At 44.0% G+C, this 25,628-nt stretch overlaps 2 protein-coding genes across 4 annotated transcripts in view; both read right to left on the bottom strand.

Annotated features, from left to right (window-relative positions):
• The window catches only part of MRPS6 (mitochondrial ribosomal protein S6), a 46,894-nt gene extending 23,402 nt beyond the window's left edge, over positions 1 to 23,492 (bottom strand). Inside the window, exon 1 of the mRNA XM_075100552.1 lies at positions 23,359 to 23,492. Within this exon, the coding sequence (XP_074956653.1) occupies positions 23,359 to 23,403 (45 nt within the window). The 5' untranslated portion in view covers positions 23,404 to 23,492. The remainder of the gene's footprint in view (positions 1 to 23,358) is intronic.
• On the bottom strand, positions 1,023 to 23,450 carry SLC5A3 (solute carrier family 5 member 3). Of its 3 annotated transcripts, none has more exons than XM_075100528.1 (3): positions 23,359 to 23,448; positions 19,017 to 19,303; positions 1,023 to 9,452 (listed from the first exon to the last, which is right to left on the bottom strand). In XM_075100528.1, exon 3 carries the CDS (start codon positions 9,148 to 9,150, stop codon positions 7,009 to 7,011), a length of 2,142 nt encoding a protein of 713 aa, XP_074956629.1. In that variant the 5' UTR covers positions 9,151 to 9,452; positions 19,017 to 19,303; positions 23,359 to 23,448; the 3' UTR covers positions 1,023 to 7,008. The 3 variants fall into 3 exon arrangements, with proteins under 3 accessions (XP_074956629.1, XP_074956639.1, XP_074956621.1); XM_075100538.1 differs by lacking the exon at positions 23,359 to 23,448 and adding an exon at positions 20,389 to 20,774 and having other exon boundaries at positions 14,102 to 19,303; XM_075100520.1 differs by lacking the exon at positions 19,017 to 19,303 and having other exon boundaries at positions 23,359 to 23,450.
• Positions 23,493 to 25,628: the final 2,136 nt, after the last annotated feature.

Here is a 25,628-nt window from a genome sequence, read left to right on the forward strand (position 1 = left end):
CCTTCATCCCCAATCCACAGGTGATTAACCACAGGCCTGCCCCCCTCTTTGCTGAACTGTCACTACCAGACAATGAAGAAGTCACAATTCACATTGCGCTTTCCATGGCTGTTAGTTCAAATATGTTCTTATGGGGAAAGGATGAGGGGGAGAAGGAAGTGGAAGGCTTGTGTTTGGTCTCCACTTCCAGACCTGTGTTGGTGTTTTAATCTTTTTGAAATAGAGGTAATGAGAAAGTACCCTTACCTCCCCAAAGGCAACTATCTAAGCACTCATGACCACAAGCTGTAACTACTTCCTACACAGGAGAAGACAGCATCACATGCATCCTTCTCAGAGCATGACTGCTGGCATGGGCTCCTTGGAGGTCCTGGGCACCAGGACTGATTTTTAGATTGCAGTCAGAAATAAACAGAAGACAGGCACTGAGGCATCCAGGCTGAGGTAGTCCCAGAGGGATACCAATGCACAACTGGAGGTTTTTAAGGACACTCCAGAATGAAGAAGGTGCCTGTCCCACCCAAGAACTGGTTAAGCAGCAGCTGAACAGGGTATTTAAAGAACAAACAAGGAAAAACAATCCATGAAATTTTGCACGATATCCAACAAGGCTGCTCCACTAAATGAAGGTTCACCCATATTTTGTTTTGCATGCAGGCTGCTGCTCTGCAGGGTGCTTTAGGTGGCTGCAGCATTCCGAGTTTACAGAAAGATCGGTCCAGCCCACCCCCAGCCCCACCTCCCCACAACACAACTCAGCCTTAAGTTTTGCAGCCAATCTCCACAACCATGTTCTGGATGCTTAAGTTCTTCTTGCAGTTTTAAAGAATCTAGGTTTTTTTTCCCCACTTCTCTAAACAAACACCCATGCCCTGCTTCAAAAGGTCTGCCTTTTAATAATGGGGGCAAAACCAGAAGTATCTTTTATTTTATATATATATGCAACACTTACTACAAGTAAGAATATGATAAGTATGACATAATTATGGACAAGTTCTCCAAAATAGCTTCAAAAATATCTATTCTGGTTTGGGTTTTTTTTCCTCTATTTTTATTGAAACTTTGTACAGAAGTTTTAAACATTTCCATACAATACTTTTAGACAGGACAAAATGCCATGGTAAAGGAATGTAAACTGCAAGAAACACAGTCTGAAGTATCCAAATACTCTCTAATAAGAGTTTTAGTTTGAAGACTAATGCAGTAGGCAAAATAATATGCATACAGTATACAAAGAACAGTATACACAGGGCCAGCAATGCTAACTATGAAAATTTTGCATCAGATTTACTTCAAAGATTTATAGCAATATGATAATTCTATACACTAGACCAAAATTAATTTATCATACATCGTTTCTATGACAAAAAGCTTGTCATTATGGACAGTAGCAACTTACAATATAATTAAGCTGTATTCATTTCATTAACACTTCTAAATCTATATTCCTACTACAATATTTTTTTTTCAGTATATTGTCTTGTAAGATCTTAACAGACCTTTAAATAACACTTTACCAAAGGAGACCTGGATCCATTATAGTGATCTTATCTACATGCCCATTTGGCTTATTTCAAAGAAAACAAGGGACAAGGAAAAAGACAGGTTTCAAATACTATATGATATAATTTGGTTTTGGTCTGAAATGTATTTTAGTTGAATAGTTAAAAAACAGAACAAAACGAAAAGGCAGTTCATAACTGGTATTTTATATAAAATCTGCAGAAAAATACAACAGCAACAAAAACCAAAAATACTTCACAGATATCTAAAAAAACATTGTATCAGAAATACAAGGTAAAGCAGCATCACTTTGACACTGTGCTTTAAAAATAAGAAAATGAATGAAGAGACTGCTCTAGTGATATTAGAAAATTTGCTTTCTTCTTGAAGAAGACTACTAACATTTTGCACAGCAACTATTTTTATAACCACCTCATTTAAAAACGTGTATTCATAGACACAGAGAATTGTCATATCATTACCATTTTTGCTCAAAGTGTCTGACTTTACACAGTGAAACTGATAATGCTAAGTGTCACCAGATGTCACTATACCATGAATTCAGTATTAGAACAGAAGTGAAGCAAATGCCTTTAAACCAACACCATAAAAGAAATAATAGAAAGTGTTTTGTAAACAAAACAAACCACTTTGCAAAACAAGAGAATTCAGAGATCTCACAGTGAAATCAGAAATCCTAATTATATATGTTTACATTCTAGGACTACTCTTTACCTTAGGCCAATTAAAGCACATTAAACCATTTAATTATATACAAACATTTTCTTAAAAAAAAATTTAAAACATTGCACACAGTCTGCTTCTTAACATCACATAACAAGGTTAGTTTTCTTTTTAAAACAATTACATTTAAGGGCACAGAACATACAGCATACCAAATTAACAGATGAGTACTTTTGCTTTGCTATACATGCTAAATCCAAAGATTTCCTCAAGAAAGCTAGAGCTTAACGACCTTAACTTCTTCCACGTATCCTGTTCTCTGAAAGGGAACATGTCCCAACACCTCCTGTATCTTAGGATTTAAAAAAATATATATGTAAAAAAAATAAAGCTGTACGTTTTGAAGTTGTAAGCATCTTCTGCTTTAACTGTTCACGCAGAGATCCTTTGATGGCTCTGCCCTCTTCACTGTAACCTTGTGGGAAATCCTTTTCCCTACTCAGTTACAGTGCTCTCATGACTTGCATCAGAAGTCTCATGCTGGCCCTTCTGGGATTAGGGTGGAAAGGGGAACACAGAAGTGGAGAAGTAGAAAATACACAAGTGGCATACTGAAGGCCATTTTAATTTCTTAAAATTGCTCACTGTTTCCTTTCAGGTATTAGTAAAAGCTAACATGAAAAATAACAAAAAAAAAAACCAAAACTTTGGCAGAGAATAGCATCGAATCATTCATTAAAAAAAATAAATAAGAATAGTCCCCCAGAATGTACTATTAAGCTCTCAAGATGCCTCTTCTTTTTTTCTTTTTTTTTTTTAAATAAAAGGCTTCTAACAAATTTCTGGGAGAAAATTCAAATATCTTAACAGAAAAATAAGTTAAGGGTAATAACAAAAAAGGTGTCGTTCCAAAGTAAGTTTTTCAAGACTGTCATTCTAAGCTCAAGGATGTAAATATACCAATTGCTGCAAGACAGAAGCAGATGTCCTCCTAGATCTACCCCTGCATGACTAGCTAGTCCCACCGAGGAGGAGGCCAGGCATTAAAATTGATGGAGCCGATTGCCCATTATGGGAAACACTTTTATCATTTTACCAGGCAAAAGTTGGTGTTTAAACCAAAACATATTAAACTGGGTTAATACCTTTTCCACACAGATCACAATCAGATTAGCAAAGGCATGTTTACGCTATAAAAAAAAAAACTCAAGAAATTTATTATAATAAGGTCCATAACACAGGGCAAGGTACTTGCTCACCAAGAGACAGTTTGCTTGAAGCCTTAGAAGTTAGGGCTGGTTGTTGGATCCCCCCCCCCAAGAAAGGCCTTTTATTAAGTGGTTATACGCAGCAAAGAACATTAGCAAGTTCTACGACCGCGAAGACATGAAAACAAAATACAGCTGAAGAGGCTGGCATTAGGCAGAGAGTAGCACAGAAACACATTTTTAACTGACTTAAGAGAAAAAGCACTAGAGAAATAATTTGCTTAAAAGCTTCTTCACAATAACACGACTAAAGATGGGGGCGCAAAGTATTACTTTATTAAGAGCCTGACTGACTGCCGATTACCACTGTGATTAGTGCGGCAACTTGTTAGTTTAACAAAAGTGAGAATACGTTAATCGGGAGATGAAGTATCTCAGATTCAACAGTCAAAGGCTGCACCATACATTTGCGAAGGATTATGACTCCCTACCACAGTCGAAGGATAATTTCACCACGGATCTGACTGTAGTTATACAGCACAGGATACAGGCATCCTGTGTATTAACTCTTTACACAGCATTCTCTTTAAATAGCAAATGACTTGGGGGAAGAGAGAAGGAAAAAAAAAAAAGAGCTGGGAAAAGCCATTACAAGCAAATCAGTCTTCAGGTGACAATTAAAGCCATGCCTTCAGCTTCATAACCATGTAAGGCACCCTGGGAAAAAAGCAAGCACAGATGAAGCAATGGCAGCCAAGCAAAAGGGTCCCTGAGCTAACCTGGCTTCACAGGTTAGGTGGCACAGCATTTATTAATATTGAGAGCGAAGAGGACCGGTCTGGAAAACCCAAGTACCAGTCACTAATGGAAAGACATGCCAAGTTACTTAGGGACAGTGCCTGGTACATGAGTCTCTCTCCTTATATCAAATTAGGCATATTAGCCAGACCCCATCCATTCCAAGAAAATATTGTTGACTTATCTTTAACCTCCACAAGCTGTTATTTTCCGTCCCACTAAGATCAAATTTTGCCCTGGATTGCTTTATCCTGCATAGAAACAATTAACTATGTTTTACATGTTTCTTATAGTACCGTCCTTCCCAACTCAGCCCACTAACGAATTAACTTGAGATGCGGCTCACATATTTCACATGCTACAATTCTACCATTAAAAAGGACTTAAAATATTTTTCTGAACGAAGCCAGCCACATAAACAGTAAGATGATCTGTCTCAACACGCTGGTATTAACATCAAGACTCAGATATGGTAACTCTTCTACATATATTGCAACACCGCTCCTACACTTATTACTGTATTTCCAGTTAGAGTAGTCTACTTTCCAGCAAAAACAACAACTACTAAACGAAGTTGTTTGTTTAGTTTGTTCTTCAACAAATCTTCTAGTTGAAGATTCTCCTGCTCACTGCAGGGGGGTTGGACTAGATGACCTTTATAGGTCCCTTCCAGTCCAAACCATTCTAGGTTTCTGTGAAAGTGAATAAAGGTGGGACATCTTGGCCTCTGTTTCAAGTCCCAGAATTAATGGAATTCAACTGATTTGAAAACAAAACAAAAATCCCAACAAAAATGGAAGCTAATAATTTCATCTGAAAAAATGTACTGTACATCATACTAGTAGAAGCTATTTAGATGGCCTGCAGCTTATGGCTCCACTGTACTGGAAAGCAAACTTTCTCCAATGGCAGGATTAACCCAAATTTCACCTCTACAGAACTATTTCACCCATAGGTATTGGTTCTTGTTTATATTATTAAATTATACTGGACCCTTGAATCAATGCTGTTGGATTGTCAGCATGGTCCCTTAGACCATTTCTGGCCCAGCCACTTCACGCTCTCCCAAAGAATTCTCTAGATGAGCTCGGGAACAAAGACAACTGGAGGAATTATTTACATGGGAAGGCGGGATATGACCACTCTGTCCTGGAGGGTAAGGGAGTTTAATACTACAAGTGCAGCCTCACACTGTCAGCTGGCCTCCACGCCCGAAAACGGGCCCTGACTTGGTTTAGTGTAAGGGCAAGGGCACGGGCACCCCAGATGGCAACACGTTCTCCTGCTTTACCAAGGGGGAAGCAGACTGAGATCTGTGACCTTTCAGTCTGCTGAGCTCCGCAGACTTGCTGCACACACGTCCTCCAAAGCTGTAAACTGTTCATCCCTGCCTCGGGCATCCATCCTTCGGGAGAAAAGAACCTCAGCATCTCGAGACCTGCTGATCATCTGTGATCGCCTGGGAAAAGTGTCACCTTTTTCTGAAGAATTGTAAGGGCAGACCTCAATTGCCGACACAGATTATGACTGCACGCTCTCCTTATCTCCCGGCACAGAACCCCTCAGGAGTCATTCCTTAAAAAAAAGAAGGTTTGACAGGGTGAAAGGGGATGTGGGAGTAGCCATGAGGCAAAAGGACTCTGGAAAATAAGGACCACTTCCTCTTCTTTCCCGCACTTCCCCTTCCTCTTGTCTTTCCACTTGTTTTTCTCCCCTTACAGACTCAATACGGAGCAGTGGTAGGGCTGCAGAGAATCTCCTACACGTACACAGCAGAGAAGAGTTATTTTTCATAGAGCTTGCCAAACTGAAGACATGCAAAGTCTCACACTTCTTTTTCCCATGTGGTAGAATCTATGCACAGGTTTTTCTCTAAAAAGAGGCTAATCCTAATTATGCCTAAAGGTTTGGGGACCAAAGGGGCTGAATATACACCATTCTATTTCAATATACTACAAAACCTAAATAAAGAGTATTTCTTTTTTCCCTTTTCCCCATCTCCTTCATTACCAGTTTGCCAGGTTGGGTTTTTTTTTCTTCTCTGTTTTTAAATATAACAACTTTTCAGTCACAGAATTTACAGTGGATAAAATCAAAAGACAAAAATTTCCTTACGGAGAAAAAAACAGAAAGCCACTAACAACTATCATGTTTTAAGTGCTACAAGATGAGACAAAATCTCCTGTTCTTGCCACAAGAGAAATGAGAAACAAAAAAAACACCAACACCAGAAACAAACCAAAAAAAAACGAACTAGAAGCAGTGAGCAAAATTAAAAAGTGCTAAGTTGGCCAAGGTAATATGGATATGTTACAAAGAACAACTACACAACAATGTGCGTCACAGCCTTACATTAAAAAAAAAAACCACACCCAAAAAAGCCCAACAAAGTTTCAACACAGCTTTAATCAAAATCTAAAGATTTTACACATCGGTAAATGATTACTTGTTATCTGCACCCTAATGCTGACTGAGCTCTGTAACTGCCTGATTACAAACACAGCCACCTGCCTGCCTTTGGTATAGTTATACATGTATACATGGAAAACAAAAGGTAAGTACTGCAAATGGAGAGGGGGAGGGAAAAGGGAAAAAAGAAAAAGACACCACAAGACACGTTCTGCCTTCAGCAGAGATAGGACATGTCTCAAATGGTCTCTAAACAGGCTAAAGTTGAGTTGATCTTACAACTATAGCGTAAACAACGCCTGGGTTGCAGTTATGTTATTTGAAAAGAAAAACAAAACAAACAATCTCCAGAGACCTGTATCAACTTCTGTATGTTTAGCCATACCCTTAAAAGTTCACTACTCACTCACAAAGAGAAATAGACAAACATGAATATTCCAAGCGAACAGACACAGACCAGTCCAGTATTTAGTAATAGTTTAACTTTTGGAGTCTCTTCCAGCATTTGTAAACAAACAGTCTCTTCCTCGATCTCCCGAACAGCTCTCTTGTTCATGTTTTTACTTTTAAAGCCACAGAACCAATCTATGAATTTCAAATGTCTCTCTCTATCATCAGTCTCTTCCTCGTGCTTTTTCTCCCCCATCAAAGCCGCCTGTCCGTTCGAATAACAATCAACTGGTGTCTCGACTTCAGAGTGACTCACAGAAATCACTGGGTTGCTGTCATCTCTGCAAGTAACCAGAAGATTGATATCCTCTGGCTTAATATTTTTAATATTTTCTTCCGATTTACCATTTGGAATGATATGGTTAGCATTTTCATTGCACTTGAGGATACTCTTTTCTTGCACTTTGTACAGCTCCCCCTTTGCAGCATTCTCTTTTACACTCCTGTTTTTCACGGCCCAGAATGTGGTCGTCCGAACCTGCTCCTTCGTAGGCGGAGGCGTGAGGAGGCTTACTATAAAGGTCACAATCCCAGTGATCCAGAACAGAGCTGTCGCAACATACATGTAATGGATGTTTTTGATAAAGCTTGGCCTAGTATCTGGCTGGTTACACTCCGGAGCACGATAGATAAATGCCAGTATCAACCGTATCGCTCCAAGAACAAACCCAGCCATTCCGCCATAGAAAGCCCCCTGCTCATTGCAACGCTTCCAAAAGATACCCATAAGAAACAGAGCAGCCACCGGTGGGGTCAAGTAGTCTGCTACCTCTTGAATATAAAGATACATCTGACCACCTTGCATTTCTACAATTATCGGGACCCAGGCAATGCTTATAACTACCATGAACGCAACAAAGACTCTTCCTACAATCATCAGTTCTCTAGACGTTGCGCTCTTCCGAATGAGTTTGTAGACATCAAGTGTGAATATGGTGCTGGCACTGTTGAATATCGAGTCCAAGTCACTCATCAGTGCAGCGATCATCACAGCCATCATCAGTCCGCGCAGACCAACTGGCACAAGTTTCATCACCAAGCGTGGGTAGGCAATGTTAGAGCATCCAGCTCTGCTCCCGCAGACTTGAAAACAGTGTTCTGGATTAATGCAGGCGATATCATCTGCAAACAGTATTCGTGAAATCATCCCTGGGACAACTATAATAAACATCGGCAGCAACTTTAAGAAGCCTGCCATCAGAGTGGATCCTTTGGCATGAGCAATGTTTTTTGCAGCTAAAACTCTCTGCACTATGACTTGATCGGCACACCAGTACCAGACAGAAGCTGGGGTCTGTCCCAACAGAAATCCAGGCCAGGGAATATCTTCATCTGTTGGCTCACGCAACATTTTAAGAGCATCAGGCTTTGGGTCGACATTGCAGGAATCGGTATTGGAAATGTTGTAGGTTAACAAGATAGATGTAATATTTGGTGACGCTAACATGTACCTTCTTTTAACTTCTTCAAACCCACCAACCTCCGTAATACTTATGATCATAAGTGTGAGGGCACCAATAATCATAAGGAGTGCTTGAAGGGTGTCTGTGTAGATGACAGCCACAAGACCGCCAGTCACAGTCAACAGTGCAGTCATTCCAATAAGGAGGATAACTGACAAATAAAGGTTCCAGCCTAGTGATTCTTGAATAAAAAGTGCCCCTGAATATAAGTCAACTGAGAGTTTGGTGAAGATATAAAGAATTAGAGACAATGCTGCAAAATATATTTGAATTCTATGCCCTCCAAAACGCTTGGACAAGTATTCAGGCATGGTGTACACTCCCGACCGGATGTAGACTGGGACGAAGACCCATCCTAAAAGCTGCAAAAGCATTAAGGCGTTGAATTCCCATGCACCTACTGCAAATCCACTCGCTGCTCCAGATCCTGCGAGCCCAATGAAATGTTCACTTCCAATATTGCTCACAAATAAAGATGCACCAATAGCTACCCAGGTCATAGAACGCCCTGCCAAAAAGTAGCCACTTACGGTGCTCCGATTGTATTTCCACATGGCAAAAAAACCTATGCACATTACAAGCACGAAGTACAGTGCCACAATGGCAATGTCTGCTGTTTCCAAAGAAGCCCTCATTTTTGTAAACAAAATGACTTCGCACAGCTGACGTCCACTTCTCGCCCCCCAGCAAACGTCTTTTAAGCAACACGTGAACCAGTTAACATATATCAACACTGTGGATCAAATTCTTTGTCCCTTGGTTTGCTGTCCTGATGCTGGTGGTTGTGGTACATTTACTTTCTCCGCTTCTCAAATGGAAATTTGGAACTTAGCACGCACTTTTAATCCACATTCCACAAGAGCATCAGCCTTAACTCAGTTGATGTAGGAGAAATTCTTAGTTGCAGCTAAGTTTAGTGAGGCCTACTGTACCAACCCTGCAAGGCAGCAAAGACAAAAGACAAAGATTGAATTAGAGAAGAATTTCATGAAGTAATGAGAAAAAATTTGAAGTCTAGTAAAACAATGACTGAACACCACAGATTTTTCCCCCTTATACTTCCTGCTGTATTTATGCAATCCATAATACACATAATTAAATACTTGTAGAACTAAGTAGTTATGCCTTTTACAAGACAACTTTAATGTTTACAAGTAACTTAAGGGACGCAGCAATTCTGGAGTATTAAATGACCCAAATTCCCCAGAACAAGGCAAGGAACAGAAATACATTTCATTTCTCTTTATTTTAGAGTCTCGCAAGTCTACTTCTCACGCCACAAAACAGGCCTTCCTCTTTCAAGCAATCTTGGGGGGGAGGGGTGCAGGGGAACCCCAAACCAAACAAACCCCAACCTCTAAGGAGCATTAACTTGGCTAATCACTTCCTGTATTGCTCTAGCACTGCACCCCACAAATCTTCATAGATCCTGGCATCACGTGCATGCACTTGAGGCACACCAGCTGGCTGCTAGAGCTAAAACTCAAGGCGAAGACACAACACTGTCAAAAAACAACATCAACTTAAGATCAGCTGGAGAACCAAGGTTATTCCGCAGGTTTTAGATGAGTTTGCACCTGTTTGGGGTACAGATGATGACAGGGTTAACATTTTACTCTGAAAGCTCTTCATACATATCCCATGTAATCAAAGTGAAGAAAAAGTCTCATTCAAACAAGTGACAAAAGTAAAAACTATGCCTGACATCTGGCGTTACGGTCTGTCTGCTGTGTGCCTTTTGATGCCCACACCTGCATGGTTTCAGGATTTTTGGGAAGCACCCTGGGCACAGGAGGAAGGAACAGAGGGATTTCGGTAGCAGTCACAGTTGCTAGGTTGCCAGGAAGCACTCTTCCCAGCACTATTTGCATTCAAGCGTGAAGAGGATCACTAGCATCAGCGGCAGAAGGTTTTAAGGCAGAGCATACCTTGCCACTGTATTCCTGAACCCCCAATCACACCCAATTCTACCAAAGGATGTCAGGAAACAGGCACTAATCTAGGCAAGCAGGACTGAAGTGCTCAAAGTGGACGGAAGGGAATAATAAGAAGACTTGCTGGCAAACAACCGGACAGGCAGGAAAGGAAGGGACACTGAAGAGCTGCACACTAGCTCCTACCTCCACCATGGCAAAAGGATGCTCCTATCTCCTATTTATACCTTGGGAGGTACCATTTACCCATACCCACCCAAAACCATTCATGCGTTTAGAGTGCTGGACATAAAATTCTTCTGACACTGAATGGGCACAGCAAGGGAGGAGAAGACCAAAGCAAAGAACTGGTTTAGTCTAAAGATCAGAACACAAATCTTTAGTATTCAAGATTGGTACAGAGGGTAAGGAACAGGTCTGACTCCATTCTTCTTTCTCACCCACTGCTAAAGGTAATGCAGGCACAAAAAAAAAAAATAAAATCACTGGATCTTTTTTCTGACCATAAGGTCTACCAGCCTTAGAAGTCTTACAAGCATCACCTTCAGGCATTCCTCCTTCCACTTCCTTTGCAGAAGTCCTCTGGCACTATGCTGAAGCTCACATTTCCCTATTAATTCATCTGTGATTAATGCAAACACCTAGCTAATATATTCTAGCGTTTGGTTGGTCTCCTTTTTAGCATCCCTGTAGCATATTCGTTTTGTTTAAAAAAAGAGTAAATAAAAACATTACAAACTCTCAGATAGACCATAATAAAACTACAGCTAAGGTGGAAAATGCGCACACTCCCCCCTCTGCCTAACTTTGTGCATTACTGAAGGCAGCAATGGTGCTGAGGTAAGAATGTGCACTTCTCATTAAGGCAGATGTATTTTTAAAATAGCTTACAGCAAACCACAACTTCAGCCTTAAGGAGAAATTCACAATCAAGTTATTCTTACAAGCTGGCTGTTTTTCAAGAGTAGTTCAGAATCAAGAAAGATAATAAGGGTTCCCCACCACCACCACAAACCCACATGAGAATACAGATATTCATTCTGCTGGAGTTATAGCCAATAATGAGAGACTATGGAGACATGGCACAAAATGGACTGATTACAGTAGTGTGCTAAATTTATCATGCTCATAAGCCTCAAGTCACAGATGTATTTTAAATTCTTCCACAGAAGAATTCACTTTTATCCCCACCCACAAATGCAGCAGAAGTTAAATGGTCTATTAGTTTAACCGAACACAACACTATAAACACTGTAGATCATATGACACTATCAAATACAAGTATAATGCACTATTCTTAGTTTTAAGCACTTTTGAGTAATGCTTTAATAGTGTTGCATCTTCTAGTACATTCCGCTAAATTTTCAAATGTAACTACATTTTAACGTTTAGACCAAAACTATAACTATTTTAAGGAAAGGGGAAGAAGAGATTTTACTGAGACACAGTAGAAACAAGAAAAACTACTATACAGAAAATTAGAATAATGGGCAAGCTAAAGAAATAGTAGTAATCAATATTTTCCCTCTTCTATTGTCATGCTGTTACTGAAAAAAATGTTAGACTTGAATTTTAGTTCGCTTCCCACCATCGTCCCTGCAGATTAATCAACAACCTTGCAAAACCTACTATACTATATAATAATACGCAGAAATCACAAAAATATTTGTTAAAACTATGTTTGAGACAAGAGGTACCCAGCTCATAGCATGACTATTACAAGCATGTTCAGTCCCTCTGAGAAGTATGTAAGTAGAAGATGCAGATGCCCTTGAATAAATCGCGACATTTCTCAGTTAGGCAACTTGCCAAGCTACAATAGGCTCATTCTAACCAAAATAAACAATACATGAAGTTTCTTGAGTATTTTCCACTGGAAGGTACAGCCAGACCATGCATTTGAAATAAGAAGTCTACAGAGTCTTGAACCATCACCTTTGTAATCAACATCTGAATTTTGCAGGGTTCAGCTTGCTTGAGCAGGAAGGTGGAAAGTTTTCAGTATAGCAACTACAAATTTGCTGCACCGTCACTAAATTACTGCACTGAAGTAGCTTCTTGTACCAGTTTCTTATTAGACCTAATTCTAAAATAACCCTGGAACTTTTTTTCGTTACAAAAATGAGACTCGTCCCTCTGAACTTTCAGCAAGTTATGACCTCAAGTCTTAAGAAGGACTTTTGAGATGCCCCATGCGAGTTTAATCTCAAGTTATTAGAACAGCGTACATTGTGGCACTGACAGGAAAAAAAAAAAAAGACAGAAAGACGGCGCTGCTGCCAAGGACTGTGAATTTTTTTTCCCCTAAGGCTGTTTTCTGGCTGGATCATATCAAAGACACAAAACAATGTGCTTCCCTCTTGTCTGAAGATAGAGGGCTACAGCTTTGGTGAAACAATGCATATGTCTCTCCAACAGGCAGTCTGTCCTTTAAGAAAAAAAAGTCTCAAGCAATTCCCTGAAGAGATATTAGACAATGTGAAGCAGATTTAGGGTGGGATTTTTAGGAGAAATTTGTGTGATTGTTTTGAAGAAAAACTTTCTCCACAGTGCTTTTCTAATAAGATGGGTCTTTAAATATGCCAGAATCAAACTGCTCCAGCCCTAAAGCAACTATTTGTTTTCTGCACAGTCTATTTCTCTTCTTAGCAGATGGGTAGTTTCTCAGTTGACTTCCCTTTTCTCTTACAGTTAAGGAATAAGTCCCAATGGCCAGTGCTGTAAAGGTTAATTTAGGATGCAGATGCTCGTGTATCACACAGGTGCCCACTGCTATTTTGTCAGCAAATTAAGTACATACTTAACTTTATTCATAGACTTTAAAGTAGTTTTGAGGTTCTCTCTTAGAAACTGCGTTTTTCTTCTCCACCTTCTTCAAGCAGGGGTACGTTAACTCATACTGGTAGCATTTACCTACTGAACAACTCACTTGTATGGAAGAAATGTCCCCAGATCGCCAGGCTCAACAGCTACATGGAAGATATTAACAATCTCTCTCCCGGGGTGAGGGGAGAACAAAAAGCCTCATGCCCTGAGCAGGCTTCTATACACACCCCTTGAGTGTGCTGTCTGGCCTGCTCGCACTGCAGGCTATCTGCTGTGGACACACAAATGAGTTCCTACCTGTCCACTTGCATGGTGGATATGTATTTGTATGGACAAATTTGGAAGAAAATGGACAGGCTACCTCCCATAACCTTGTGTTTACAAGTCCAGGGTAGGTAGCCTATCTCTCAGGGGTGAAAAAAAACCCTGCTTCATTCCATTTATTGCAGCACTCCAGAACACAAAAAAAAAAGAGCACAAGTGTTCTTCATGGAATAACTGATATATATCAACTTATCCTTATGTAGTACATGCCCTTGAGAAAGCAGGGGCTATCCTTGCCAGCTACTCAACAGAGCCCTAAACATCCATGACCACAGTTTCAGGACTTCCCCTCGTAAACCAAGAGCTATGGCAGAAGAGCTGGACAGGAATCCCACCTGAGACAGAGTACGTCGCAGGAAGCAGGAAAGCTCAGAGGCAGAAGATGACCTGTAGCAGCTACTAAATAACCTGAGTTAAGGTCTGTACTGGCATTCCCAGCTCAACAGGCTGGAGTAAAAGACCACATTTGCAAGTTACCTGCACCAGCAGCAACCTGACTAACCTGTTTGCCACACATGCTCTGCTGCCCAAAGTGGTACTGCATCAAAACTTCTGATGGCCTTGGAGAACAGAGGTGCCGCAGAGGCTACTCTTATAAATCATCACTATCATAAAAGTCCAATTTCGAGGTGCAAGGTTCAAGTCAGTCACTCAAAGGAGTCATTATGAACACCTAATGCTTTTTTTTGTCTTGGGTTTCAGGAATCGCTCCAGTTCTGGTCTTCATTTTACTGCAGCATCAGAAAAAGCAGCTTGCTCCACAATACATTCTTCTTGATTCTTTTCTAAAGGACTGCTGAAGAAGACATGAGAGAAATAAGTAACCTCACAGCATGCAGTTCAGCAGCAGAAACAAGAGAACTACACTGCATTTGCCAGTCAGAAATGTAATGCTATGGTGGACTATGACAGAAGCAGTAACTGGAGTACTGTAAAGCCAGCTGAAGAGCACTGTGACTGTCAGTGTTAGAGTAGATCAATTTAGCTGTTGGTTTTGGTTTAAACCATTCTTTCCCCCCCATCCCAAGTGCAGATACTTATTTAGGTCTCCCACCAAATCACAAATTAAGGAGGGGGGGAAAAAGTGACAAAAGAAAAAGGAAGCAGCTTCACTGCAGTGCTCATTCAGTACTCTGTAAACACACAGAAGCTATAGTACTGTTGAATTGCAAAGCAAGAGGAAGATGGCTTATTTTCTGAAATCTACTTCACCAGCAGTGCCTCAGCAAGCCAACTCATGCCACTGCCTGTGGCATTCACATTTGGATGGCTTCTTTCCCCAGGAGTCAGTCCCCATCACTCTGTCAGGAATAGTGGATTTATTTGCCTCCACTGTTCTTTCAAAAACTCCAAACACCTGAAGGGGAAGGAGGGTGTTAAGCTAGGGATAGAATAAAAGGAGACAGAAAGTTCCTTTGTATTTGTTAAAATATTTCTTTCTGGTATATCTTTATCTTCTCCCTGCCTACCTAGACATACTGTAGTCATCTTCCTCAGGTCTTAGGAAAGACTAGTCCATCAGCTTAAGTTAAACTATTAGTTCTAAAGAAAGTATGTAGGTAAGTACTTCCTTCTCTCCTTGTCAGCCCAAAGAATTGGCTTATGTTTACACGGGTGACATGTTATCTGGTTTCTGCAAAGAGACCAGAAAGTACAGCTGCTGCTCAGCACCTCTGAGGAACTGGACCACTCTTCCCTGGTAAATGAGAAGAATCATTCTTGCCTCTGCCTTAACTCAGGCAGATGACTACCAGAGGCTCCAATGCCCAAAGACAGGTTCTCACTATAAGCAGCTCCATCCCTCAGCAAGGAAACCATGCTTTTCTTTGTAACTGCAAACAGATGATGTTCTTCCTTCCACACAGGAACTGGAAGCAGAAGAGGAAAAAGGGTACTGAGAAGTACATAGTCAACAGTAACTAAAGAGCACAATAGGGCAGAGAAAGCAAGCCATTTTAATGGAGGCAGGAGGGGGTGTCTCCTCCAGAAGGCAAAAAATAGAAGATTCTGGCAACAGGCAGCATCAGGCAGAATTTTCCCTGCCACGTAAGCGTGTCGAGACATCAGATGACACACCAAGTTGGAAGCTGCAGAGGGACACTGAGCCTGAAGACTCAAATTCCTTCTTGTGGCAACCCAAAGCTCAGAAGCACAGACATTTTTCACCACCACTGCCAAATACCATTTACCTAAATTAGTCTGATGAAGTACTTAGTCACTAAGAGCAAGAGTAAGAGAATGGGTAAAACAAGCATAAATATGCAAGTATTCGATTTTTGTGGAGGATTTCGGACCACATAATCAAGTTTTTGGGACACAGAGGACGAACGTTATCACCCTGTTAGAAACACGCCACCAGAAGTCGTCGTAAAATCTCTACCACTACTGAAGATGACCATTTTTCTTTAGCTGCAACATACAAAGATGTGATCGATCCAGTTGGTGGTTATCACCATTCAACAGTAACTGATGTAACTGGCATACTCCTATCCTAGAAAAATGTGCTAGTTCGTCCCATTTGAAGAGGATTTTGGCTAGGAAAGTACAAGACTTCAGAAGTTACTTGGGGAATTTGTAGAAAGGAATAGCAGAAGTGTGAGTCTCCATGCAACTAGGCAAAATACTAGGAAGAAATTTCTAGAGAGAATAAAAAAAAAAAGACTCATTAAGCTTATCTACTATTTCTTCACGTTCCCATCACATTTATGACTGCCCACAATCTTTCCAAGAACATAAAGTATCACAAGTTTCATTGAAAGGCGAGACAGAAGTTTCAGGGGCATACATAATCCTAGAATTTACATTTCAGGCCCTCTGAGCTTCCTAGCTTGCTGGGTAGTCTTGCAAGATTTCTGATCCTTCTTGGAGATTTCAGGACACCAAAACAAGGCTGAAATAAGTCATCTTGGTTATAAAACAACTAGCGCTATTCTACATCAAGCTTTGTAATTACCTATATTAAAAGCTACCAAACATTGATTTATTTTTCTAATCATTTCAAACTCCACTGAACACTCCAAACATATTCCCCTCCTGTAACCATGCTCTGCACGTACTTTTGGTTTTAATTATTACTGCTTAGATATTTGCATAACTGAAGCACAAGGACTGGCTTGCAACTGGACAAATCAGGATTAAAAATATGTGAGAAATAGTAGAACAATAGTCTCTATGTAGTTCCTCACAATCATGTTTCCAGGGTTCATGACCCTTCCTTTACACCATCTGCTTCTTTCCCTCCCCTCTCCTCACAAGGGGTGATACCTTTTCTTTAGTATCTCATTTCCAGCACCAGTATTTGCACTAGTGCTCCCACAGTACAGGTCCTTCACTTACACAGAACTTGCCTTATTTTCCTTATTTTTATTTCCCATCTTTCTTGTTCCACTTCTACATAACTAGTTATATTTTGCCTATCTGTCCTCCCTTTTATTTCCTCCTGCCCTTTCACCTTCTTATCAGCTCCTGTACAGAACGTACACCAGTGATATTACTGCTGCTCCACTGGCCAGGCGGTTTTGAAGGGAACAACCTGGTGCCCGGTGGTTCCTGTTGCCCTCGGATAAGCTGCACAGAGGCTGGTATATGCAGCTCTATCAAGCAACTGCTTCCATATAGGCAACCCTTACATTGCCACAGACTTGGAGCAGAAGAGGTCTGGGCAGCTATGGCTCAAAGAATTAGCAGCCTGCTCTAGTTAGAGCCTGGCAAAAAGCAAGGTAAGTTACTTGATGAATAATCAACAACCACCAAAGTAATTTTTGGGTGGAAATTGCCAGTGCTCCATGCTCTGGAATAAGGCAACTGAAGAAATCAGCTCCTGAAAGAATGTGTGAAGAAAGAACGAACTTCCATCATTACAAAATACAGTATGTATGACGTATTAGAAGAAAGCAAATATACACACATTCATACTTGAATTAATTTAACAGCTTATTTTAAGTGATATAACGGACATCTTTAAAAGAGTCAGTCACTTGTAAGGGTTTTTACAACAATGGAGAGCAACAATGCTATTTTATCACAACAGGTTCTCCTTCATTCTTTTTCAAGAGTTAAAGGATAGACAATCTGCTCTCATGCTGAAGTTTACAAGCATCCCCCTGTTCATATACGCGATGCATCCACATGTATACATGCACACAGCGAACAGATGAGGGGAGATACACAGCCAAGAGAAAAAACCACGTTGCTAAGTAGGTAATGGGGGCAAAGAGCAGAAGTCCTATCTTAAACATTAAGCTGCCATTCCTGCCCACTGAAGAGGGGCTAGCCAGCTCCCACTGAAGCCTGCCAGTCCCAGCACAGCACAAGGGCCTGCCCACAGTCCTGCCTCAGCACACAGGCTTGCAGCTCTATGGCTTTGGGAGCAAGAGTGGCACAGTTAACCAGGGCATCCCATTACATACGCTCCCTGAAGCGCATCACTCGATACACTGTGGAAGCCTCTATAAACCAAGAGGCTTCAAGTCCCTTATTCTTGCCATCAACTTAGTCCTCACTCTGGACAGCTTTGCCACATTCATCTAGCTAGCAACTATCTGCCATAAAAAGTCTTAAAACTATTTTGTAGAAGAGAATAATCCTCTACCTCCCCCCACACCCAAGCCAGGCACTTGGCAGAAAGAGGACCACTCTCAAGTCTTAAGATTCAGAAGCAGCAAACACCAGCCAAGAGGGTGTCATTCTCAAATGCTGTCTGTATCACACACTTCAAAATCTAGTCATTCTTATGTAAATGCTTAAAGCAGAAAACAAAAAGCTCACTCCTACAGGGAGTCAATGCCAGATCTTGTTGTTTTCTAATCTTGTCTTTTAGTTCCAACTCTGGTCTTCTTTCCAGCACCACCCCCAACACAAGGCTCCTTCCCTGCTCGGCATAATGTGGTGAAAAAAAGCCTGTTTCAGCCTACTAAAAAAGTCAAAGGAAACAGAGGAAAACTTTTGTGTAATTTTAACCTACTAAGTAGGGAGGCGGGGTGGGGAAGATGTACAATTCAACTGTAAGAACATGTAGGCTCACCAGAAAGGAAAGAAAATAAAACCAGTATCTGCCTGCTTACTGCCCTCTTCATTCTCCCCTCCTCCTTCCTAGCAACTAAGATATCACAAGCCCAATTGCTGCAGCTGCCTACACAGCAATTAAGTGTAATAGTCAAGATGTCAAGCAACACTACTGCCCATTACTATGGCTTTCCTAAAATCTCAAACCATCTCCGCAGCAGGCAGGGAATTTTTGAAACGTGGCAACCCACTCCAAAGGCAAACATGATGCTGAAGACAAGTTACATTGTATGAACATGCCAGCCAAACTGAGAGCCCAGATTCACTGCAGTGTTACAGAGGTGGGTGGATGGGTCCCCTAGTCCAAGTATTTGCTGAAACAAGGCAATTCAGTTTTAGACCACGACACATACTATGTATTTGTCCTTTGTTACAGGTGAAGTGGGGGAGAAGAGTATGCTGCTAAAAAATATCCATATGCTTCCTCATTCTTAGTGAAAGACTCTAATATAAAGTATTTTCAGACTGTCCGTTCACTTCAGCTCCAGTTACAAAGTTGTTTTGTTGAAGATGGGTGTCCCAAGAGTCGAGCAGCAGCAAGAACAGCATGGGAATACCGCCACCTTCTCTGTCTGTCCTAGGCTCCCCAGGCTGCCAATTTTCCTTGGAGGGTGTCTTGCATTGCCGCCCTGTGGTCAGTCTGCAAAACAGCATCAGAGCAATAGGAAGCCATTTCCAGCTCTTCCTTCCCTTCCCCCCCACCCCCCCCCCCCCCCCAACTTCCTTCCCCAGGCTCTCAAGGGAGTTTCGGCAGGACGGGAAGGGTAGGAAGAGGAAGCCTCCCTGAAGAGCTTTCCTTTCTCCAGCAAGCGAGAACTCCTGCTAATTCACTAGCGGGTCACTACCCTTTCCTGCTGAAGGTCCTGCTGTGCCATGATCCCCCCCGCTGAACGCCAAAGATGACTCTCCTGGGAGAAAGTTAGAAGTAATTAGAAGTTCATCTTTTGCTATGAATAGTAAAGGTTAGAGCATGAACAGCTGTGTCTTCATTTTGCACCTCTACCTTCACCACAACTGTAGTCTTTGATTCAGGCTCCTGAGAGTAGGCAACATGCCGTTTACACACATCTGTACACTACTGAACCAATCTGCTAGCAAACACCCCGTACTATTTTTTATTTGCATGTTGGAGTGTAGAAAGCTACACACGTGGGCAAAATTCGTTATTTCCACCCAAAGTTCCAGTCACTTCACTGGCCTTATACCTTTCTCCTCCCAAAGCATCTCCTCCATATACTCACACATCGATGAACACAATCCAAGCCCCTCACTGCAGCTACCCTTCAAAAACAGTGAAACAGTGATACCACAGAGAAGCAGTTTTTTATTTAATTTATTTTGGGGGTGCTTTTATGGTTTTTAAGTGTTGCTTTCCTAAAAGTCACTGACTGGGGTCTCTGCTGATCAAGGCAATTTACAAATCCAGTATTTCTAGTGCAAGTCAATTACCTGATCATACACTACCTACAAAACAGGACAGAGAATGGCTGCTCAGCTTTGATTTCAGAAAGAAGTCATGAGCTTTTGTGAAAATTACATGCAGATAACTAGTGACAAAGTTTGAAAGTAAAAGTTTTCCACTAGTCCACCGCCCCCCCCCCCGCCCCAGGCTCTTGGGTGTTGCATTTTTAAGACACAAAAGGAAAGCTGAAGAGGCTTTGAGGAAGTTTGCCAAGAAGCAAGGGGACACAGGAGCATCAGGCAGGAGAGAGGGGTCATGCTCACCCTGTAACCATGTCGAGTCTAGCTGCGTAGGGGGGAGACCAGCTGCACAACAGACTCCATGGTTCACAACAGAAGCCACATGCAAAAAAAGAGCAAGGAGGGATCCCTGACTTGAACACAAGCAGTGCTAGGGAGCAACAGAGTTTAAAGCAACAAAAATTAATTTGAGGGATTTACTCTGCCTAGATCTATGAAAATGCCAAATGTAACCATTAAAAACAATTGTGGGTGGGGGAAACCCCCAGAGAATCACAAAGCTTGCCTCTGAAGAGAGCTGTGGAAGTCTACCAGACTGTAGCTCTGAGGTTTGTGCTCAAGCTGCCAGGGAGCTCACAGGAGTTAACAACAGCTCTAAAGTGCAAGAAAGCCAGGCAGCAGGGGCTGACTTTTTTTTTTTTTTGCAAGGCAGGGGAGCTGTCAGAGATGAGGAAGGATGCCACAGACAACAAGAGAACATTCAGCACTTGCTCAAGCCTCAGACTAAAGTAGGCACTAGAGCACGCAGCCACCATGCACAGGGACTGACATGGCAGGACAGTGAGCACCTGCCCAGGGCAGCTTCATCAGGAAGCACTACTGTTAAGAAGCCACGTAATTTATTCAGGACTGTATACGATCTCTCCAGCTTCTACAGGAAGGAGTTATGTAGTCATTCTGTAATTTCAGACTGTTTTACTAGTCCCATATTCAGGTCTCCATGTCTTGACTAATTTAAGTTAGCATTACGGTTGAGATTAAGCAATGCTATGGGGGTCCTTAGAGCAACCCCTTTGCCAGGATTCAGCAGCACCATATAGCACGTAACCACCAGAGAAATGTTTTTTCAAGTGTTGTCACTACATGAGAAAGGCAGCAGTAGCAACATATTGGAACACAAAAAGAGCACCCTACATCTGGTGTACTGTCAACAGCAACAAAAAACGAGCATCTAGACAGACTCTCTAAATTTTAGAGTTAGAACAAAGGCAGGTTAAAAACAGCAGTATACCTGAACCAAAACTTGAGTGTTTTAACATAATCACAGAGCTAAAAAACACCTTAAGGAACATCTATCAGGAAAGAATATACTAGAGAGTCAAACTTCAAAGAGGAAAAGGTTGCAGATGTTAAATCCTGAGTGCATCGATGCTCATTAGAAGCATCTTACAGCTAAAAGCTTATCCCTGCATCTCTGTGCTTAGATCCTAGGAACCAAAGATCCTTTCCACTACGCAGCACTCCATGGCATCCTTTCAGAGTAGTCAGCTTATTCGTGTGTCAGTATTATGTCAGATTTGCTACACTTTCTATCCTGCTCTGCATGTCTAGTGTCTGCACAACATAACGCATCTCCCACATTAACAGCATGCGTGCAAAAAGCATCTCATCACCTCACCTATGGCTTATACACTGATGGGGAGGGGTGTGAAAAATAAATAATTAAAAAAAATCTCATGTTGACAACCCAACTCCAAAAGCAGCATGCTTTTGTCAGAGCAGATGCTGCTCCATGAGGTGGTGCAGCAATGTCACCAGATTTTTTTCCACTGTTGCTGTGTTCCTCCACTAGAGGACTCACCTGAGAAGTCCACTACAGCTTCTGCAGTTAAACCAAGTTTAAAAAAAAAAAGCCAACCCTGACATGTGGATGGTACATGTAAAATGAATGGAAATGTACCAGTATATGTAGCACATGTAATACATGAAGACATGCTCCCGTAACTACAAAAGAAACGCAGCAACGCTATTTAGCTTCCTGCTATCCTATGACAAATACACATGTTCATTTAAATGAAGGTTAAATGCGAGAGCAAGCATGCCCACGTTGGGTCAGATCAGAAGGGTTACAGCCTAGCAGAAGTGCTGCTACATTCCAGCACCAGCTCTGTATATTAAGCTGGAAAGTAGCAGATAAACAAGGCTATAGAAGCTACTAGAGAAGGGCCAGTATCAACTATTATTTTCCAAATAAATGGTTCCGTCTACACCGGGATGCTTCTATTTATTATTATTATTATTTACCGACAAGTACGCACAACCCCCGCACTGATTCAGCTCTCGTAAAACAGCAAGAGCATCATGTAGCCTCACTCGCTCACACCACGGCTTATCATCACGCCACCAAAAAAAAAAAAAAAAAAAAAAAAAAGGCGGCAACGGCTAGCAACCCTTCGCATGGGGGGGCGACACAGCGAGCCGCATCAGCGGAGCTCCACTGGTGTCAGCGGCGGCAGGAAAAAAAGAGAAGAAAAATTATTCTTGAGGCTCCCCTGGTGCAGAGAGAGGCTGGAGGGGCAGGGAGCCGGCACCCCACGAGGGGAAGCTTGCCGGAGCTAGTCCCTGCTTCCCCCCCCCACGCCCCGCCAAGGCTCACCGCAAGGCCTCCCGCAGGCGAGGTGACCTGGCGTGGGGCTGCTGCGACCTAGGGAGGTACCCAGCGAGGCCACGGCAGGTGCGGGGCGGGGGCGGGGGAGCACACGGCAACGGAAAAAAACGGAAAGCGCTGGTGCTGCGGAGGAAGGGGGGGACGTGCTGGCACCCGCGTGTAGGAGCAAGGAGAAGTCTAAGTTCACTCGCACCAGGCAAGGGGGGGGGAACAAGAGAGGGAGAAATGCATCTGTTTCGCTAAGCGTGGGATCTGCTTACCTGCGGGCCGAAAGGGGGGGGGGGGGGGTGGGGGGGGTGAGGAGGGGACTGCGGCTCGAGGGGAGCGACTAAGCAAAACTCTCTGAAGGAGCGGGGAGGGAGGGAGAATGAAAAAAAAAAAGGGGAAGGAGAAAGGGCAGAGAAAGACAGAAGCCTGAAGCACGCTGCGCAGCTCCGCCTCGGAGTGCGGAGGGGAGGGCAGGGCTCGCCCCGGGGAAGGGGCCGGCCGGGGCCGCGGCGTGCGGCCACCGCGGGGAGGCCGGCACTCGGCGGCGGCGAGGAGAGGCTGGGGGTCTGTCAGGTCCCACCTGGCTCCCTCCCTCCCGTCTCCCCTCCCTCACTCACCCTCTGCATGGCTTTCAGGATCAAAGCCAGTTCATAGCGGGGCATCTTAGAGCTGGCTGTGGCGGGAGGAGCGGGGATGCGGCGGGACTGAGGGTGGGGAGGAGGGGGCGGCGGCGATGCCGGAGAAGGAGATGGGGGGGGGGGGGGGGGGCACAGACGACCGGAGGAGGAAGGCGCGTCCCCGGCGACAAGCGGTGGTGGCAGCAGCGTCTCCTACCCGCGCGGCTCCCAGGCTGCGCCCAGACCCGGGCGGGCGGGCGGGCGGCGCGGCTTAAAGGGCGCCGGCAGCTGCGCAGGCTCCGCCGCGCCGCCCCCTGCCCGCGCCAAGCGCCGCCTTCGCCTCACACACGCCCGCCCGCCGGGGGGCCGCCACCGCCCGCGGGCTGCCGGGCCGCCCCGGCCAGGGGAGAATGGGGGGCGGGATAGGGGAGCGGGGGACACCCGCCGCCGGGCAGCGGGACCGAGCCGCGGGGCGGCCGCCGCCTCCTCCCCTCCCTGCGGCGGCTCAGGGCCTGCGCCCGCCTTCCTCCTTCCCGCCGCCGCGGCGGCTGTGGCTGCTGCAGGGAGTGGAAATTTCCACTGTGTCCGCCCCCTCGCTCCCCCCTCTCCGCGCGCGCACACACACACACACCCGAGACCGCACATGGTGGGGGGGGGGAAGGACAGTGCCGGCGGCGGAGGGGGCCCCTGCGCCTGGCTGCCAGCCGCCGGCGCCCACAGCCGCAGCCCTGCTGCCGTAGTCCCCATGCACCTGGGTGGGCTGGCACTGGCAGCAGGCTGGTAGGGCGAGGCGAGGGCGCCATGGCCGCACGTGTGGGGCACCCCCAAGCTCTTCCAGAACCTTCCACATCCCAGCGCCTCAGTGCCTGTTGCCTGCTGACAGAAGCACGAGTGGATGCGACCCACCCACAGCAGGCTGGGTGTGGGGACCCAAGGGTCGAGGTAAAACTGAGTGGCTGGTAGACGGCTGGCCTCTACGCCTTGGTGCTCCCGGCAAGGGAGCTTCTGGGCAGCCATTTCCCAGCCGGCAGCGTGCACCCTTGGCATTGTACTTACACACAGCCATCAAGGTCAGCGATGCGGATGCCCTCTGTCAGCAGCATATCCAACGTCAGCATCCAGCTGTGGCTGTGCCGGAAGCCTACAACCAGCTGCATCCACCAAAGAGGGGCATTTGGAGAGCCCATTGGTACATCGGGCTTGTTTTGACAGTATTTCATCCACAGCAGAGACACATCCCTGTGGGGGTACCCCTTCCCTCACGCTCACGTGTACCCCAGAGCACCGAACACACAGCCTGGCTTTTAAAGAGAGTGAACTCATGCTGAGATTCTGCCCAAGGTTCTGAAGCCCACATGGCTTGGCCCTGTCTGCTCTCAGGGAAGAGGGAGGCAGGGGACGAGAGAGCAGAGCCACCATCCTGTGGCTCCAGGGGAGGGGGAAGCAGGGAAGAAACCAGATCTCAAGATTAAAAAGCTTTAATAAAATATCTACCTATGAAATACCAGCCCTGCCCCATCAAGAGAGGCCTCAGCATCTCACTGGGAACCCAAGCCATGCCCTTCCACACCAACAAGCAGGGTCAATCTCATTTGCTCTGCATGTACAGCAGTGATACCATAGTTGGTGAAACAAATCCAAGGTGCAGGTATTGCTAACCAAAAACTTTTCCCAGAGCTTTCCATCATGACTTGGGGCATAGCCAGCACCGGCAGTGCTGTCAGCCATCCTCATCTTAAGCAGATGTGAGTTCTAGGTAGTTCCCTATAGGTACTGCACCCTACAGGCACAACAAAGCCTATGTGGGTGCTAGGAGCTGTTTTGTGTATCACCACAAGTTTCCAGCTGTTCAGGATGAATTGCCTATGCAGAAGTGTTTACACATATTCCCAAACTCCCACCCCCCCAGTGCTAAGGCAGTAATTGCCAGTCAGCTGAAAGGTATCATTTACTGCCTGTTGGTGCTTACAGCATACAAGCCCTCCCTGGGTTACTTTGCATGCTTTTTTTTTTTTTTTTTTTTTTTTACTATGGTGCTTTTTTGCCTGAGCTTCTTCCTTGTTCTGAACAGGTATCTGGTCAGTTCCAGAGGAAATTCAGATAGTTTGTAAGTGATGGTCCCCGATGGAGGCGAGAACGCCCAGGTATCCCTGCCGTACACACACACTTGGACAGCCGAGTCCACCCTCGCGGTGCACCCTGTCGGTGGAGGCACAGTCACGTGTGTGCCACACTGTTCTCTTCCCACAACATGAAACCCCTACACCCTG

This window comes from Phalacrocorax aristotelis, chromosome 1 (assembly GCF_949628215.1).
Source record: "Phalacrocorax aristotelis chromosome 1, bGulAri2.1, whole genome shotgun sequence".
In the NCBI taxonomy this organism is placed as follows: domain Eukaryota; kingdom Metazoa; phylum Chordata; class Aves; order Suliformes; family Phalacrocoracidae; genus Phalacrocorax; species Phalacrocorax aristotelis.

What these genes read in the sequence shown, in the direction of transcription:
- SLC5A3 (XM_075100520.1), bottom strand. Translation starts at nt 9,150, where the DNA reads ATGAGGGCTTCTTTGGAAACAGCAGACATTGCCATTGTGGCACTGTAC.